Source organism: Natator depressus, chromosome 4 (assembly GCF_965152275.1).
Source record: "Natator depressus isolate rNatDep1 chromosome 4, rNatDep2.hap1, whole genome shotgun sequence".
NCBI classification, from domain to species: Eukaryota; Metazoa; Chordata; order Testudines; family Cheloniidae; genus Natator; species Natator depressus.
Window position 1 is genome coordinate 52,819,931 of NC_134237.1, and position 18,913 is coordinate 52,838,843.

General features: G+C 41.9%; 1 protein-coding gene across 6 annotated transcripts in view; it reads right to left on the reverse strand.

Annotated features, from left to right (window-relative positions):
- INPP4B (inositol polyphosphate-4-phosphatase type II B) overlaps positions 1-18,913 on the reverse strand; it is a 476,198-nt gene that overhangs the window by 37,586 nt on the left and 419,699 nt on the right. For all 6 annotated transcript variants that reach the window (XM_074950913.1, XM_074950912.1, XM_074950910.1 and 3 more), the window contains 2 exons: positions 13,649-13,746; positions 6,101-6,213 (listed from right to left, as the gene is read on the reverse strand). In XM_074950913.1, the coding sequence (XP_074807014.1) occupies positions 6,101-6,213; positions 13,649-13,746 (211 nt within the window). The remainder of the gene's footprint in view (positions 1-6,100; positions 6,214-13,648; positions 13,747-18,913) is intronic.

Genomic DNA, 18,913 nt, shown 5'->3' on the forward strand with positions numbered 1-18,913 from the left:
GAGCGGCGAACCGCAGCCAGTGGGAGCTGCGATCGGCCGAAACTGCGGACGCGGAAGGTAAACAAACCAGCCTGGCCCACCAGGGGCTTTCCCTGAACAAGCAGAGTCTCTTTGGTAGTTGAAAGCAGCTATCAAATCCCCCCCTTATTCTTCTCTTCTGCAGACTAAATAATTCCAGTTCCCTCAGCCTCCCTTCATAAGTCATGTGCTCCAGCCCCCTAATCATTTTTGTTGCCCTCTGCTGGACTTTTTCCAATTTTTCCACATCCTTCTTGTAGCGTGGGGCCCAAAACTGGACACAGTACTTCAGATGAAGCCTCACCAATGCCAAATAGAGAGGAATGATCATGTCCCTCGATCTGCTAGCAATGCTCCTACCTATATAGCCCAAAATGCTGGTCTCCCAACATTATCAGTACCAAAGGATCATCAATAGAATTTGAATCTTTGACCTTCAAATACAGAGCTCTACCACCTGAACTAAGTGAGCAACTATTAACCGCTAAGTGGACCAGCCACTATGAGAGGATATGGTCCATACACTCTGGGTAACACAACTATTTACTACTAGACAGCAGTTGAAGGAGAATCTATCTTACCTTACTGTAGCGTTTTATATTGTCACCCATTACTGTAGTATCTGAGCATGTTCCACCTAAAATCAATAGTGAAGTCCATAATGGCTTTCTGGATTTCTTCCCTTTTGGGGTTAAAACCTCTGCTTTTTGCAGGAGGGTGGGTTAGGTTGTATGATTTATTTTTATTAGGCTGTCAAGTGATTACAAAAATTAATCTCAATTAATCGTGCTGTTAAACAATAAAAAAAATACCATTTATTTAGATATTTTGGATGATTTTCTACATTTTCAAATATATTGATTTCAATTACAACACAGAATACAAAGTGCACAGCTCTCACTTTATATTTATTTTTATTACAAATATTTGCACTGTAAAAAGCTAAAGAAATAGTATTTTTCAATTCACCTAATACAAGTACTGTAGTGAAATCTCTTTATCATGAAAGTTGAACTTACAACTGTAGAATTATGTACAAAAAAACCTGCATTCAAAAATAAAACAATGACACAAGATATCACTGAATCCAAGATCTTAACAGGATACTAAAAGGGATTAGACATTTCTATGTATAATGAGAATACCCAAGGTTATATTAGGATAAGAGATGAAAATCTCTCACACTTCAGGGCCTATGCCAATTGCTAAATGGAGTTAGGAAGAAAATTCCACTATAAGCAGGTTATTTCATAATTGTGCATTATGGGGGTTCTTGCACTTTCCTCTGAAGCATCTGGATTTAGCCAATGTTGGAAAAAGGATACTGCAGTAGACAGACCTCTAGTCTTATCCATTGTAATTATTTCTATGTTCACAGAGCATAGAGCATAGTCTGGCTTCATGGGAGACACAACATCTGCCAACATTTGCCATGCAATGGTATCAGAGATAACCAGTTTCTCTCTGCCCCCAATATTTAAAATAAGAAATGTCTGTGGTAACAGTTGGCAAGTGTAGACTTTAAATGTACATTAAATGTAGTCCCATTATAATGAGCAATAATATATTTATTGCAATAATCTAATATCCTTTACAGCAAGAAATTGTGACTTCCCAGTACAAAGATGCTAACATACTATGGTATCAACAGCAAGAGCTCCAGACTTGTCAATTCCAGGGGGGGGTAATTTGAAATAGGGAAGTATAAGGGCTATACATTTGAGTGAAGGGCAAACTTTTAAGTGGTTGTAAAGCAGCAAAGCACTTTTTTCCTCCATGAAAATATTTTAAAGATTCACTGAATGGATGACAAAAGAAACCTCTGGAGACATGAAGTGAAAATAAATCCTGTCCTGCTCTTGGTAGATTATTTTAGAGACCCATGCTGATTTATCTTTTACTTCTTCTGAGAGTCATGTTGCATGATAATTGCAGAATTCCTATTGGAAAAGGGCTTACCTTTTTACACACAGTGGTTTTACGTTGTAATACATGTTGTTACATTTAGTACCTTACTACAAAATAGCATTAGCAATATATAAAACGGCAACAACTTCATTACTAAAAAGAGTCTTTGTGTGTCATTGGAATCTTGTTCCCACTGTTAATGAAAGATAAAATGGCTTTGCCCTGTATAGTTTGTGTATTTGAAAATGTATAGAAAGGGCTTGCGTTTAGACTACTGTGTGTGCTAAAGGCCAGATTTTCTCCTGGTGTAAACTTCCATACTCCATTGAAATCCATGACACTGTGCCTGTTTACACAGGCAGAGAATTTAGTTCAAACCTTTAGATTGCCAAGTTATAAATTACACCCCTTTGGATACCAATACTAAGCACCTCTGCTTTCAAAAATCTAAACAGTGTGAGGTCAAATCCTGACTTGTGTTTCGCAGCCTGCAAGAGGACCCTCTTGACAGCAACCTTGGAGATATACTCCATGGCCACCCAACCATGCACTCTCCCTCAGAGATGTGTTATGTATCAAGAAATTATGTTGGTGGTAGGGCTGTTCTTCTCCTTGACAGTCATACATGGTGGTCTCTCCCTAAATGAGAGAGAGTTGGAGAGGTAGAAGGGGGATTGAGCAACCCCCAACCTACATAGCTGGCTGACAGCTATAAAAGTGAGCTATCATTTGGGAAAGAGGGGGCCTTTTAAAACCCTCCACCCTCTCCCCAACAGGCAATTGAAGGTAGAGAGAACACTGCGGACTTTTAGTCCCTTAGGCCTGTTTTTTCAAGGAGGATCTTTCTGAGATCCCTGCTTTATGAGGCCCCTCTCTCTTGTATACAGATTGCTATTCAGGAATTTACTATGTAGAAGCCCTTCAGTCCAGCCACAGGGGAGATGGAGCAGAATCTCTTCCCTCCGCAGGCTCTACTGATAGCAACGTAAGAGACCTGACACCAGTAACAGCTAGAATAGAGAGGAAATAGTTTGGACCATTGGGTATTAAACAGAGGGGAGCAGCAATAAGAAGGTATCTTTAGAGTAAGAAAAGGCTTCTCCCTGATTTAATTCCCCAAACACTGGGCAAAGTTTGGTGGGGATATCACCTGGAAGGAAGAAAATTGGAGACATCACACCAGTATTTGGTTATTTCAGCATGAGGCAGGGAGTATATTCAGTACCGAGGAAGTCTGAGGAGGCTCAGTAAGGTTGAGGAGCAGGCTCAGTGCAGACAGAATGTTTGCTTTTTTTTTTTTTTTTTTTTTAAAAGCACCAAGCCTGTATCAAACCCTATGGAGCATAACGTGAACTGCAAATAGTGATTTCAGATAGTTTGTAACTCTTTGAAATCTGAACAGATTTTCAGTAGCAAAAGGACTCCAGGACCCGGTCTGACCTCAGGACAATCTCCCTTCCAAATTTCATGTCCCTGCTGCAAGAGCTCTTCAAAAAATATGGGTGTTTTATTTATTTATGAATTTGTTTTAATCATTAGAGGGTTTTTTTTTGTTTGAATTACTTTTATGCTTTGTATTTCCTTAGTTTGTATTTCTTCAAATACCATATCTAGTTGTTTCATGTTCTACCATTGTTTCATGTTCTCTGTGTATATAAAATATCCCCACTGTATTTTCCACTGCGTGCATCCGATGAAGTGAGCTGTAGCTCACGAAAGCTTATGCTCAAATAAATTTGTTAGTCTCTAAGGTGCCACAAGTCCTCCTTTTCTTTTCGCGGATACAGACTAACACGGCTGCTACTCTGAAACATATCTAGTTGATTGGTGTTTTAATCACTGCAGTTGGAATGCCTAACGGCCATGGTGACAGAAGCTACGGGAATGACATACGTGTAATTTACGTAAAGGTGATTTGTAGAGTGCCTATAGCAGTAGCAGCTAGATATTCATTTACAAATTAAAGTACCTTCATTATATAAAACTATGAACAATAGATTTTGTGTACAGAAATATTCAACTAGAGCTAAACCAAGTAATTATGTTTTGCAACAGGCCCCGAGGCTTGTTAGACTAAAGAATAAAAGTAGGATACTTATGAATAATTGCAGTTTGGTATGCGACAATAATAGATTTATTTTAAATTTAGAAAAAAGATTCACTGTAAAAACAGTAACTGGATACTGAAGGGAATATCTTACATGATTTAACATCCCTACGGGCATGTATTAGTAGCCAGGGCCCTGATACTGTAATAAATAGCACATGGACAGGCCCCTGTGTTTACGTGCTTTACTGGATTTCAACAGGGCTCTGCACAGGTTCAGTAATGTGCTCAGGCAGAGCCAAGTGAAGGATTGGTGCCCACAAGTACATAGCCTATGGTGTCTTATTAAGTCCCATAAACTGTTCTTTGTAAGTTTCACCAGAAGCAGCTGTCTCAGATGTATACTACTTCTACATGGAAAGCTGCAGGGAACTCTGATAGCTCTCTTGCAGTGCGGGAGGTTGAACTTAGACCACTTTTTTTTTTTGAACCGTGACCTGTGGAGGAGCCCTTACTAATGATGATACAACCATAATAATGTAGAGCTGGAAGGGACCTCGAAAGATCATCAAGTCCAGGACCCTGTGCTGAGATAGGTCCAAGTAAACCTACACCATTCCTGACAGGTGTTCGTCCAATCTGTTCTTAAAAACCTCCAATAATGGGGATTCTACAACTTCCATTAGAAGCTTACTCCAGAATTTAACCACACTTATAGTTCGAAAATTTTTCCTACTATCTAACCTAAATATCCCTTGCTGCAGATTAAGCCCATTACTTCTTGTCCTACCTTCAGTGAACACGGAGAAAAATTGATCACCTTCCTTTATATAACAGCCCTTAATATATCTGAAGACTTATCAGGTCCCCCCTCCATCTTCTTTTCTCAAGACTAAACAAATCCAGCTTTTTTAACCTTTCCTCAAAGGTGAGGTTTTCTAAACATTTTATCATGTTTTATTCTCCCAGTAGTCAATCTGAGTCCACATCAGTGCTGAGGAGAGCATGACAATTGCCTCCCATGTTTTACCTATGACACTCCTGTTAATACACCCCAGAAAGATAAGCCTTTTTCATCATATTGTTGACTCATATTCAATTTGTGATTCACTATAACCCCAGATCCTTTCCAGAAAGGAATACCACCTAGCCAGTTACTTTGTAGTTGTTCATTTGAACTCGTCTTTATTGAATTTCATCTTGTTGATTTCAGACCAATTCTCTAATTTGTCAAGGTCATTTTGAATTCTAATCCTGTTCTCCAAAGTGCTTGCAACCCCTCCCAGCGTGGTGTCATCTGCAAATTTTATGAGCATACTCTCCATTATTCAAGTCATTAATGAAAATATTGAATAGTACTGGACACACAACAGATCCTTGTGCGACCCCACTGGATATGTCCTGCCAGTTTGATAACAAACCTTTGATAACTACTTTTTGAGTAAGTTTTGCGCCCACCTTATAATAATTTTATCTAGACCACATTTCCTAGTTTGCTTATGAGAATGTCACGTGAGACTGTCAAACACCTTGCTAAAATCAAGATATGTGAAGTCTACTGCTTCCCTTCTATCCACTAGACCAGTAATCCCTGTCAAACAAGGAAATTAGATTTTGCATGGTTTGTTTTTGACAAATACATGCTGGCTATTCCTTATAACCCTATTATCCTCTAGATACTTACAAACTGATTATTAAATAATTTGTTCCAGTATCTTTCCAGGTATCTATAATTCCCTGGGTCCAATTTGTTCCCCTTTTTAAAGATAGGTACTATGATTGTCCTCCTCCAGTCCTCTGGGACTTCACCCTTCCTCCATGAGTTCTCTGTACTATGAATCTGTGAGATCTAGATGATCTACAGCATGAAAAATGTTAAGAATCAAGAAGCAGAGGATTCAGGTATTGGGAGGGGAGATGGATCCATGAGCAGGTCCCTTTTTTACAATAGCTCAGCAGATGAAAATGATAGAAAACCACTGGTCTAGAAATATGTAGGTACTTCTATGACCCAAATCACTGTATTTTCTGAGTGCGTCCTTAAAAATTCCCTTGCAGCCCTCATATCAGCAAGTAATGGAAAATTAGTACATCATATATGAAAGTAATTGGAACAAAGCAGCTTACCGTTGCAGCCACCCACATGATTTCTACATTCTTTCTTTTTTTGGCCTGGATATTTTGATGGAGATTTTCTAGTAATCCCTTTAGGTCATTCTGTTCTTGAAAATGTGGTAGCCCTGAAAAGAAATAAACAGTCAGTGACAATGGTTATGCTGACTTAAAGATTTCCTCACTAAAGAAAAGCTCCAACATTTAGAGTCTCATTTTGGATTCATGAGGATTTTGATAGAAAGTAGCAACTAACTATTTAATGAATAAGAAAAAAATATTTTCCCTGTAAACAGAAGGCTTTACTTTATATAGGTCATATTCTGAGAGCTGCTGAAAGTCCTCAACTTCCATCTTATCAACAACTCAGCACCTTGCAAGATTTGGCCTAGTTCTAGATTCTAGTTGTCAGTCTAAAATAGAACACAGAAAGGCTCTGGAAGTGAATGGAGAACTGTCTGAGAGGGTCTGGTTGTGTATTCCTTGCGCATCCAGATTTCCCACTGAAGACAAGTCAATGGGAAATATAAGTCACTAAGCAATCCAGGACTTGGCACTTTAATTTATTCTAGGGCTTCAAGGGCACAGACATAGCACATTACTTTTTTGATGTTACCTCTTTCCAAATTAGTACTGAAAATTATTAGACACAAGTTCTGTCAGTTTTTCTGGATTACTTCCTCTTACAGACGTGAATTAAAAGTGATTTATCAACTGTTAACATTTAAAAAAACATAACAATATCTTAGACCCATAGGAAGTGGTATGAAAACAATTCTATCCGGGTGCCTTTCTTTCCTTCAAGTTGACAAACTGAGTAATTTTGCCTCAGTAAAACCAGGCAGGGGGATCCTCCCACTACTAAAACCAAATCCTTCTGAAATAGAGAGATCCAAGATTTATTTCCAAATCAGACAGTCAAAACTAAAAAGAATATTACAATGCAGATCAGATAGCCATTCCCCTAACCTGATCATAGAAAATAAAAGTTTGTAAATCAAACAGTTGTCATTCTGCCTATCTCGAATGAAGGTGATAGTTTCTCTCACTCATGATATGTAGTTGAGAAGTAATTTTAAAAATACAGAAAAAGAAATATGTTAAAAAGCTCTCTGAATTGCCTGACCCACATGCAATATTGCCCTGCAAAAAGAACACAGAAGAAATAATACAGAACACTTTAAAAACTGGCTTTGTAATTCATTTTTGTAATTGTGTTATTGAAGATTATCTTACTTGCCTATATAAATATATATTATCTTATCTGCACATTGTGTCTACTTTTTAAAAAACACACAGCATACATACAGTGAATATGCAGAAAGGAGTTTCTAGATATTTTGAAGCTTTATCATACTATCATTAAGAAAATATATAAGTGCATCATAATATGGTCTTTCCCCAGTACATCCTAGCAAATCCTTAATTTGGGGCAGACACGCATTTTACCATGGGTAAATATTCTTTTAATGAACTGTATTGCTAAAATAACTCATGCCTTGGCTGGATGTGAAAGACTGTTCAAATCCTTAAATCATATAACAGTATTAAACTGTCAAATTATTTTTGTGGATTATAAAGAAATATGTCCTACAATTACTGTATCCTATCAAAGGGGTTGTACTTTGGAGAATGCATGCTCTGCAGATGTGATATGGCACCAAAGCAGAGGTTCTTGATTTTCATGTGGTTCCAGAGTGCTTTGCATGCAGCTCTCTTCTCAGGCTGGAGACGATCATCCCCAGCTTCCTGACATGGGTGTAGCTGTTGCCCAAATATCAAAATGGCAATTTAAAACAACAGAGGCATGGATTAATCTACATTTATGCTAGTAGCCTCTTAGGGTGAGTCCTAAACAATCATTCTTACCATATATTGTTACCTTTGTGTATGTTTTATTAAATTTACTTTTCAATAAGCATGCTACATTTTCATATTCTTCATATGTTCAGCTCTTCTGGGATATTGTAAAAGTGGTACTGTATTTTGGATGAATCAGGAGGATTATATAGAACTTTATTTGTATGCATTTTCAGTAGGAAACTATCCCAAAACACTTCACTATTATGTATGGTTTAATAGGAGTAGAGAGTCAAAGGGAATGAGAAATGAAGATGAATGGGCAAGTGAAAACTGTTTTCATCTGTGGTTTGAAAGAAGATGGAAAGTCAATGAAGCAAAGAGGTACAGAATGGTGGCACCAGATGGCAAAAACTACGGAGGAATAAGTTTGCTAACCAAAGGTGGTGAGAAAGTAGAGAGGCACACAGAGGAGGCCAGATGAGCAGAGAGAGTGGGGACAAGAGAGAGACTAATAATGTGTGCTACAGTAGCTGCATAGAAAAGAAGTTTTAAAAAGAAGTTTGAAAGGAATCCAGAAATGAAAGGGCCGTCAGCTTGGTAAAAATGTCTATCTCCAGTTACGAATTCCATTTGGTTTTAAGAATGTTGCAACTGTCATTGTAAATTAGACTATCCACTTTGTAGCAGGGACTTGGCACACAGGAAGAAAACTCAGCCTGGAAAGGTCTGACAAATCAAGGGACAATCAGTACAGAATGGATCTCACCTGCTTGAACAATAGGTTCCTGCCAGCAGGGACTCTGCCTTTGAATGGGCTCTCTCTTCACAGAAATCTGTTTCAGGGAAAAGACCCTGGAGAGTGTGCCTGAGTGACCCAGTGGTAGGAACAGTGATCAGTCACAACTCAGCCCCATGATGATTAGCAGCAGGTGGGATTCAGCGCTCAGATCCTCTCACAGCAGAGTGCTATCTCTTCAGAGAGCAGGACTGGGCCAGGCTGTGACCGTGTAATGTGGATCTTTGTACAACATGTTTAAAATGGTGGAGTCTGAAGAGCTGGGATTTGGAGAGGCCACCGGGAAAACCAATAGTGAAGACAATCGGAGAATTAGTTGTATAACAGACTGGGACTCAAATCAATGGCATACCTGGGCAATTTTGCAGAGGTGGAGATGGGCAGATCTACACATGAATGATGTGTAGAAGAATAGATAATGGTCAATGGTAAGCTCCACTTAGTCAAGAGAGGGATGTCTGTCTGTAAAACATTTAACTGAAGGCAGTTGAAATGAAGCTGAAAATTTACTTTGGGCTTATCTTCATGGTGAATTGCATCACAGCAAGCCAGGATGTGAATCTACAGTGCACCAGCTTGCGATGCAGTAACTCACCATGTGAACATTGCTACAGTACAGCAAAATCCCTGGAGTGCAGCTGAGTACTTACCCCTTAAAGCGTACTAAGCTAAAGCTCACAAAGTGTGCAGTAAAAGTGCTCATACAGGGAGTAACTGCAGTGTAGTTAGTGCGCTGTAAATTCAGACCTTATCTTGCTGAGCACTAACTTCCCTGTATAGACAAGCCTCAAGTCAAGAGAGCAGAGAGGGTGAATGGAGATGAACTATTAAAGATGTTGAATGATATATATACAGCTGAGTAACAGCATTATGGTAAACATAGTTAAAAGGTGGAGAGAAAATAACAAAGGGAAGAAGGTAAATAAAAAAGACAAGAAGAACAAGAACAAAACACTTTGAATCTCCATAGAACAAGGGCTCTTGGCTCGCCAGAAATGGAGAAACTGCAATAAGACAAGTACAAGTACATCAGCAGAAATGTGCAGTGAGGCTAGATAAGCACAGTTCTTGAAGGGAACCAGAGATGCCCGCATAGATTTGGAGATAGTCCAGGAAGATGGAGTGGCACAGTGTGAATGACTACAATAAGATCAAGGAGACTGAAAAGACAGCAGCAACAGTAAAAATGAGGTGAAAGGAGGAAGACATATGGGAGAACAGTTACAAATTATTACCAGAATGAATCCCAGAATGAAACAGATCACAGTAGCATTTTATAAAAAAAACAGATGCAGCAGAAGTAGATTTGGGGGAATTGTTGACATGGGTAAAGGAGGAAAAAGTTGTTGACGGTGATAGAATATGTATGGAAGACAGGAATCAGGGGAGTAATGGTTGGTGTGAGATAACCAGTGGTGAGCTGGAGTCGGTTTGCACCGGTTCGCTGGAACCGGTTGTTAAATTTAGAAGCCCTTTTAGAACCGGTTGTCCCGAGAGGGCTTCTAAACTTAACAACCGGCCAAAAGTGACGCCATAGGCATCAACTCCATGGGTGCTCTGGGGCTGAAGCACCCATGGGGAAAATTTGGTGGGTAGAGAGCACCCACCGGCAGCTCACCGCCTGGCCCCAGCTCACCTCACATCTGCTCCATCTCCTCCCCTGAACACACCACTCCGCTCTGCTTCTCTGCCCCCCTCCCCGTTTCCCACGAATCAGCTGTTCGCGTGGGAAGCCTGGGAGGGCTGAGAAGCAGGCGGTGGCTTCACGCTCAGGCCCAGGGAGGCGGAGTGCAGGTGATCTGGGGCAGGGGGACGCGAGGAGGGCAGCCCGCGGCGCAGCAGGTAACCCGGGGGGTGCACAGGGGAACCGCTCCCCGCCCCAGCTCACCTCCACCTCCCTGGGCCTGAGCGCCAAGCCGCCACCTGCTTCTCAGCCCTCCCAGGCTTCCCGCGCAAATAGCTGATTTGCAGGAAGCCGGGGTGGGCGGAGAAGCAGAGCGGGGCAGCGTGTTCAGGGGAGGAGGCGGAGGCAGAGCGGAGGTGAGCTGGGGCCAGGCACAGGGCGGGGCGGAAAGCTGTTGATGGGTGCTCTCCACCAAATTTTCCCCATGAGTGCTCCAGCCCCGGAGCACCCCCAGAGTCGGTGCCTAAAGCACCACTTTTGATGTGATCAGCTAGGGGAGCGTCTGCTCCCCCTGCTCCCCACCTAGCTATGCTACCCTGCCCCTAGGAGCCAGAGGGACCTGCCGGATGCTTCCTGGGAGCTGCCCCAAGTAAGCACCGCTGGGACTCCCCATCTCGCTCCCTGGCAGGTCCCTCTGGCTCTTAGGGGCGGGGCAGGCCCAGGAGACCCTCCTGCCTGGTTCTGGGGGCAGTAAGGGGACAGGGGAGGGAGGTGGATGGGGCAGGGGTCCCGGGGGGGGTGGGGGTGGGGGTTCAAGGAACGCGGAGGGTTGGATGAGGCAGGAGTCCCGGAGGGCGGGGGCGGAGTCCCGGGGGGCAGGGGCGGGCCACGACCCCCTCGTGGGGTGAGGAGGGAACCGGTTGTTAAGATTTTGGCGGCTCATCACTGGAGATAACCACTGCACATTATGCACATCACAGGGTACCCCAGAATAATACTTCAAGAGCTCCAATCTTTAATAAGTAATGTAAGATGAAAAATATATATATATATTTTTAAACAAATTCTGGAAGGAAAAACTTTCCAGAACATAACTCTCTGTTGTGGAGATTAATAAGTGTAAGACCAGAAAACAGCAAAAAAGAATGAAGATTTTCCATCCCTTTTAAATTACTAATATGGCGTATAAATAACCACTTCAGGGTCAGCCTCAAAGGTGGGTACCCAGGTGATGAAAACTAGGGGTTGCCATTTGCATGAAAAAAATTTTTTTTAGTTAGTTAGGTCCAAGGGAGGTAGTAGGTGATCTGTTTTAGCATCGTGCGTGTGTTTTTTCAGAAAAAAAGATGTTTTCAAAGAGAGAGAGTTGTAAAAACATGGTTTTGGTACCATTTACTATATCCTTTCATGGAAAGGCAGAACATTTTAGTACTGACAACTGTACAGGCTTAGAGAGGAAAACAACAAAAAATAACTATTTAGATTATAAGCTTCTTGGGGACTGACTCTTAGGATTACCTATTTACCACATTGGTCTGCAATTTATCACATGAATATCACCACCACACGTGTGGTATAAATATACATATTCATAATCGTATATATATATATAGAAGCTGCTTTTGTTCAGTGGTAATCAAATGAAACAGAAGTATTCTACTTTATGTCATACACTCAGTGCGCGGACAAATATTATAAAGCAACAGTATGAATTAATTCTGTGTCCAGAAAGAATAATACTCTCTCAAAATCCCACCATCTTTCCTACAGAGCTGACACCTACCATCATCTCATCCCGATACTCACCCAGCCCCCTAGAAAAAAGCCAGAGAACACTTCAGCCTTGCAGATTGACTTGAAGGTCAACAGAATAAAATTGACTAACCAAGGCAGAAAGCAAATTCCACTATTCGATGACTCTTTATTGAAATCCCCTTGCCTTCAGCCCGTGGCAGTGAAACCAACTGCCTCTGACAATCCCAAATGCAGTAATAGGCAATTTTGGAGGTAACTGGGACCCAACTCATTTTATGCCCTATATGTTAAAAATAACACCTTAAATAACTCCGGGACACAAAATAAAAGCAGATCACAGAATAAAGGTGTTATGTGCTTCCTGCAAGAAATATTTATTAGCCCAGAGGCTGCTGTAGTCTGCAGCAGAAATTTATGAGAAATAGACACATGATAACAATAATACACACTTATACTTTTCATCTATAGATCTCAAAGCCCTTTACAAAGGTGCATAAACATGGCCACCCACATTTTACAGATGGAAAAAGTGAGACACAGAGATGGTAAGTGACCTGACCAAGCTCGAGATGACAAAAAGTACGGATTATCATGATAAGGTCTGCATCACAAAGAAAAAGCCAGACATAAATGACAGATCCTAAACCAAGCCCTGATCCTTGTAACCCAGATCACACTAGATGAGTCAGATGAAATAGAAACATATTTTAGGATTATACATACACAAGAAAGAAGAGAGACAAATTATTGAGGATGGTGCAAGTGTGTGAAAGTAATGTTTTGAAATTGAGCAAAGAAAAATGTAGGGTGAATATCACTAAAAACCTACCAAACTCCTAATGGTGAGATCTTTAGATTGTGGAATAATTTCCCAAAGATGTGGTGGAAGCCCCATTGCTGAAGTTATTTAAAAATAGATACATTAGACAAAGCACTTGAGAACATAACCCAGCCTTGGCAGGACTAGATGACCTAATGGGTCTTTTCAGTGTTTTGAGTTCAGCAATTAAAGTAATAAAACAGTATTCCATCTACATATAGGGGCTAATCCAATATCCACTGAAGTCCATGAAAATCTTTCCGTTGACTTAATTGGACATTACAATGGGACCCATTGATAGGCTCTATATCTGCAATTCACTCCTTAGTTTTGTACATCTTGTTATGTATTCAGAAATGAATAAAAAGTTGAGTGAATGACTGGAGCTAATTGACTCAAACTTCTGAGAGGTATTTGAGCATGAATACCATAGGTGTCTAGTTACCTCTACTTATGTTACTATAAATGTTATGTTAATAAATATGCAAAACATGATAATTTACCCCATTGTTACTGTTTCACCTTTCTACTACGGCCTGGATCTGGCAACTTGTGCCATGCAGATGGACCCCTATTAACTTCAGTGGTGCCCCATGTAGTCACAGGGGTCCACCTACTTGGAATAAATTGCAGGATTGAGGTCTAAACATAAAGAAGCTGCATATTAACACTTTTAAAGTTTCAGCATTACAAGCTGCCGTGGTCTATCACCTGTAACTCTTGTTAAAATCAGTTTGAATGCTACATTATTAATTTTATACTTACAATCAGGAGGCATTTTTTCAGTAAACAACTTGTAATATTCTTTAAGAAGTTCAAAATTTTCCTGGTTAACACTTTCTTGCAAAGTGGTATCTCCAAACCTAAAACAGCAAAGGACAATGCTGGAAATAAAAATAAAACAAATTCTATAAACAACACCCCTCCCCCCCGCACTCTACCCCCTTCTCTAAAACCAAGAAACAAAACACATACCTAACTCAGCCGCAGCTATGGCTTCCTTATGTAAATAGAGAACTGTTTTTTCCCCTATTTGTTTTAATAGATTTATACAACAGAAAATAACTAACCTCAAATACACATTATACCATTAACAAATACTAGTTCAAACCACCCCTGAACACAAGCTAACAGCCAAAAACACAAGCTAACAGCCAAAAATCCCTGCTTTCATCTCATGACTATTCATTAAGTCCCAAATCCTGCTTCCCTGTAGACAGCCAGAGTAAATGCGCTTTGTGCCAGGATTTGCTGTGGAAGACTGAATGCCAGCCTGCCTTTCTACAGACACCACCAACTTTTGCATCTCATTCACTTTTCATGCTAATAATGCCTTTGCTTCAGCTGAAGTCAGCAGCTGAAATTGATCTCAGGCAAGACAGAGGTGATGTCAGCAGGAAAACATTTTGAACACTTAGCCACCACCACAGCAGCACCCTGTACTGAGATCGTCTGCTGCAAATAATCAAGGTTCATATCCTTGGGTCCTTCTGGACTCCTCTCCTTGCTCCTGAACAGTCAGACTCAGCTTTCAGGGATTCCTTCTTGCATCAGCAACTAGCCAGTAAGCTATGTCCTTTGCGGTTAGATAGTGGCCTAACCCCTGTGACCCACACCTTTGTGACCTCCAGGCCGGATTACTGCAACTGCGTTTAGGTGAAGCTGAAGTGCACACACTTTAAAAAAAGAAAAGGAGTACTTGTGGCACCTTAGAGACTATCCAATTTATTTGAACATAAGCTTTCATGAGCTACAGCTCACTTCATCGGATGCATACCGTGGAAACTGCAGAAGACATTATATACACAGAGACCATGAAACAATACCTCCTCCCACCCCACTCTCCTGCTGGTAATAGCTTATCTAAAGTGATCACTCTCCTTACAATGTGTATGATAATCAAGTTGGGCCATTTCCAGCACAAATCCAGGTTTTCTCACCCCCCCCCCCCACACACAAACTCACTCTCCTGCTGGTAATAGCCCATCCAAAGTGACCACTCTCTTTACAATGTGTATGATAATCAAGTTGGGCCATTTCCAGCACAAATCCAGGTTCTCTCACCCCCCCCCCTTTTTTTCCAAAAACCACACACACAAACTCACTCTCCTGCTGGTAATAGCTTATCCAAAGTGACCACTCTCCCTACAATGTGTATGAAAATCAAGGTGGGCCATTTCCAGCACAAATCCAGGTTTTCTCCCCCCCCCCCCCCCAAAAAAAAAACCATAACAAAACACACACACACACACACACACAAACTCAGTCTCCTGCTGGTAATAGCTTATCCAAAGTGACCACTCTCCCTACAATGTGCATGATAATCAAGGTGGGCCAATTCCAGCACAAATCCAGGTTTTCTCACCCCCCCACCCCCATACACACACAAACTCACCCTTCCTGCTGGTAATAGCTCATCCAAAGTGACCACTCTCCCTACAATGTGCATGATAATCAAGGTGGGCCATTTTCAGCACAAATCCAGGTTTTCTCACCCCCCCCCCCACAAACTCACTCTCCTATTGGTAATAGCTCATCCAAACTGACCACTCTCCTTACAATGTGTATGATAATCAAGGTGGACCATTTCCAGCATAAATCCAAGTTTAACCAGAACGTCTGGGGGGGGGGGGGGTACGAAAAAACAAGGGGAAATAGGCTACCTTGCATAATGACTTAGCCACTCCCAGTCTCTATTTAAGCCTAAATTAATAGTATCCAATTTGCAAATGAATTCCAATTCAGCAGTTTCTCGCTGGAGTCTGGATTTGAAGTTTTTTTGTTGTAAGATAGCGACCTTCATGTCTGTAATTGCGTGACCAGAGAGATTGAAGTGTTCTCCGACTGGTTTATGAATGTTATAATTCTTGACATCTGATTTGTGTCCATTTATTCTTTTTCGTAGAGACTGTCCAGTTTGACCAATGTACATGGCAGAGGGGCATTGCTGGCACATGATGGCATATATCACATTGGTGGACGTGCAGGTGAACGAGCCTCTGATAGTGTGGCTGATGTTATTAGGCCCTGTGATGGTGTCCCCTGAATAGATATGTGGGCACAGTTGGCAACGGGCTTTCTTGCAAGGATAGGTTCCTGGGTTAGTGGTTCTGTTGTGTGGTATGTGGTTGCTGGTGAGTATTTGCTTCAGGTTGGGGGGCTGTCTGTAGGCAAGGACTGGCCTGTCTCCCAAGATTTGTGAGAGTGTTGGGTCATCCTTCAGGATAGGTTGTAGATCCTTAATAATGCGTTGGAGGGGTTTTAGTTGGGGGCTGAAGGTGACGGCTAGTGGCGTTCTGTTATTTTCTTTGTTAGGCCTGTCCTGTAGTAGGTGACTTCTGGCTCTATCAATCTGTTTCTTCACTTCCACAGGTGGGTATTGTAGTTGTAAGAATGCTTGATAGAGATCTTGTAGGTGTCTGTCTCTGTCTGAGGGGTTGGAGCAAATGCGGTTGTATCGCAGAGCTTGGCTGTAGACGATGGATCGTGTGGTGTGGTCAGGGTGAAAGCTGGAGGCATGTAGGTAGGAATAGCGGTCAGTAGGTTTCCGGTATAGGGCGGTGTTTATGTGACCATTGTTTATTAGCACTGTAGTGTCCAGGAAGTGGATCTCTTGTGTGGACTGGACCAAGCTGAGGTTGATGGTGGGATGGAAATTGTTGAAATCATGGTGGAATTCCTCAAGAGCTTCTTTTCCATGCGTCCAGATGATGAAGATGTCATCAATATAGCGCAAGTAGAGTAGGGGCGTTAGGGGACGAGACCTGAGGAAGCGTCGTTCTAAATCAGCATAAATCAGCAATGTTGGCATACTGTGGGGCCATGCGGGTACCCATAGCAGTGCCGCTGATCTGAAGGTATACATTGTCCCCAAATGTAAAATAGTTATGGGTAAGGACAAAGTCACAAAGTTCAGCCACCAGGTCAGCCGTGACATTATCGGGGATAGTGTTCTTGACGGCTTGTAGTCCATCTTTGTGTGGAATGTTGGTGTAGAGGGCTTCTACATCCATAATGGCCAGGATGGTGTTATCAGGAAGATCACCGATGGATTGTAGTTTCCTCAGGAAGTCAGTGGTGTCTCGAAGGTAGCTGGGAGTGCTGGTAGCGTAGGGCCTGAGGAGGGAGTCTACATAGCCAGACAATCCTGCTGACAGGGTGCCAATGCCTGAGATGATGGGGCGCCCAGGATTTCCAGGTTTATGGATCTTGGGTAGTAGATAGAATATCCCAGGTTGGGGTTCCAGGGGTGTGTCTGTGCGGATTTGATCTTGTGCTTTTTCAGGAAGTTTCTTGAGCAAATGCTGTAGTTGCTTTTGGTAACTCTCAGTGGGATCAGAGGGTAATGGCTTGTAGAAAGTGGTGTTGGAGAGCTGCCGAGCAGCCTCTTGTTCATATTCCGACCTATTCATGATGACAACAGCACCTCCTTTGTCAGCCTTTTTGATTATGATGTCAGAGTTGTTTCTGAGGCTGTGGATGGCATTGTGTTCTGCACGGCTGAGGTTGTGGGGCAAGTGATGCTGCTTTTCCACAATTTCAGCCCGTGCACGTCGGCGGAAGCACTCTATGTAGAAGTCCAGTCTGCTGTTTCGACCTTCAGGAGGAGTCCACCTAGAATCCTTCTTTTTGTAATGTTGGTAGGGAGGCCTCTGTGGATTAGTATGTTGTTCAGAGGTATTTTGGAAATATTCCTTGAGTCGGAGACGTCGAAAATAGGATTCTAGGTCACCACAGAACTGTATCATGTTCGTGGGGGTGGAGGGGCAGAAGGAGAGGCCCCGAGATAGGACAGCTGCTTCCGCTGGGCTGAGAGTATAGTTGGATAGGTTAACAATATTGCTGGGTGGGTTGAGGGGACCATTGCTGTGGCCCCTTGTAGCCTGTAGTAGTTTAGAAAGTTTAGTGTCCTTTTTAAAAAGGCTTTAAAAAGGCTTCAGTTGTTCTACTATGCTGCAGCTCACTTTTTCAGCACCAGAGGTTGCTGGGAATGTATCACCTAAATGCTCACTAGTCTGACTCCTCACAGGACACCCAGTCAAATTCAGGATGTCTGTTCTCATCTCTAAGGCTCTCCATGGCATTGGTGCAAGCTCCCTAAGAGAATTCTCTCTAAGACTATGATTTTCCATGACAATTAGATTTCACAGAAGATACTGTCCACACCTTTAGCGTGAAATGCTGAGAATGAAGAGTGTTCTTGGCAGCGGGCTCAAAACTATGGAACACTCTTTTGGAGAGCTGAGACTAGCTTCAGAGGTCACTGCCTCCAGAGTGACATGTAACTTTACTTCTTCAAGTCCAGCTTTCCCATAAACACCAAAGCAAAAAGGAAAAGACAACAGAAGAACAAAGGGAGGGGCAATGAGAGCAGGAATGACATGGAGAGGGGAGAGAGAGAGGGAGATGAAGAAGTGGAAGAAAAGGAAGAAAAAATTCTAGTGATCCACCAGGAAGGAGAGAGGAAATCAGAAGGTCTTTACTGTGTTGTGATAGTCTGCAGAAGGTGTCCAAGTATTGTGGTGATAAGTGTGGTACAAAGATCCTGTTACGAGAGACCTGGATTTGACATAACCCACAGCTATCTTGTGCTTAGTCACCATAAGCTGGAAGTGAGGACACCACGTAGTGAGAAAGAATTTGGCCTTGCTTAGGCAGACAAAACCATCTGCACAGCCTCAGTGTTACTAACAAGGATAGCTGATCTTAGTCTGGGTGCCTGTATGTTTCTTGCTAGAGTTGCTTTACTGATAAGTAGAAATTATGAGTTCATTGCTGTTGCTAGGGAAACAGTCAGCCAATTATAACTTATTTGGAGATATGCTTTTGTCATAAATATAAAGCGAAGGGTAATCACCTTTAAAATCCCTCCTGGCCAGAGGAAAAATCCTTTCACCTGTAAAGGGTTAAGAAGCTAAAGGTAACCTCGCTGGCACCTGACCAAAATGACCAATGAGGAGACAAGATACTTTTAAAAGCTGGGAGGAGGGAGAAAAACAAAGGGTCTTTGTCTGTCTGTGTGATGCTTTT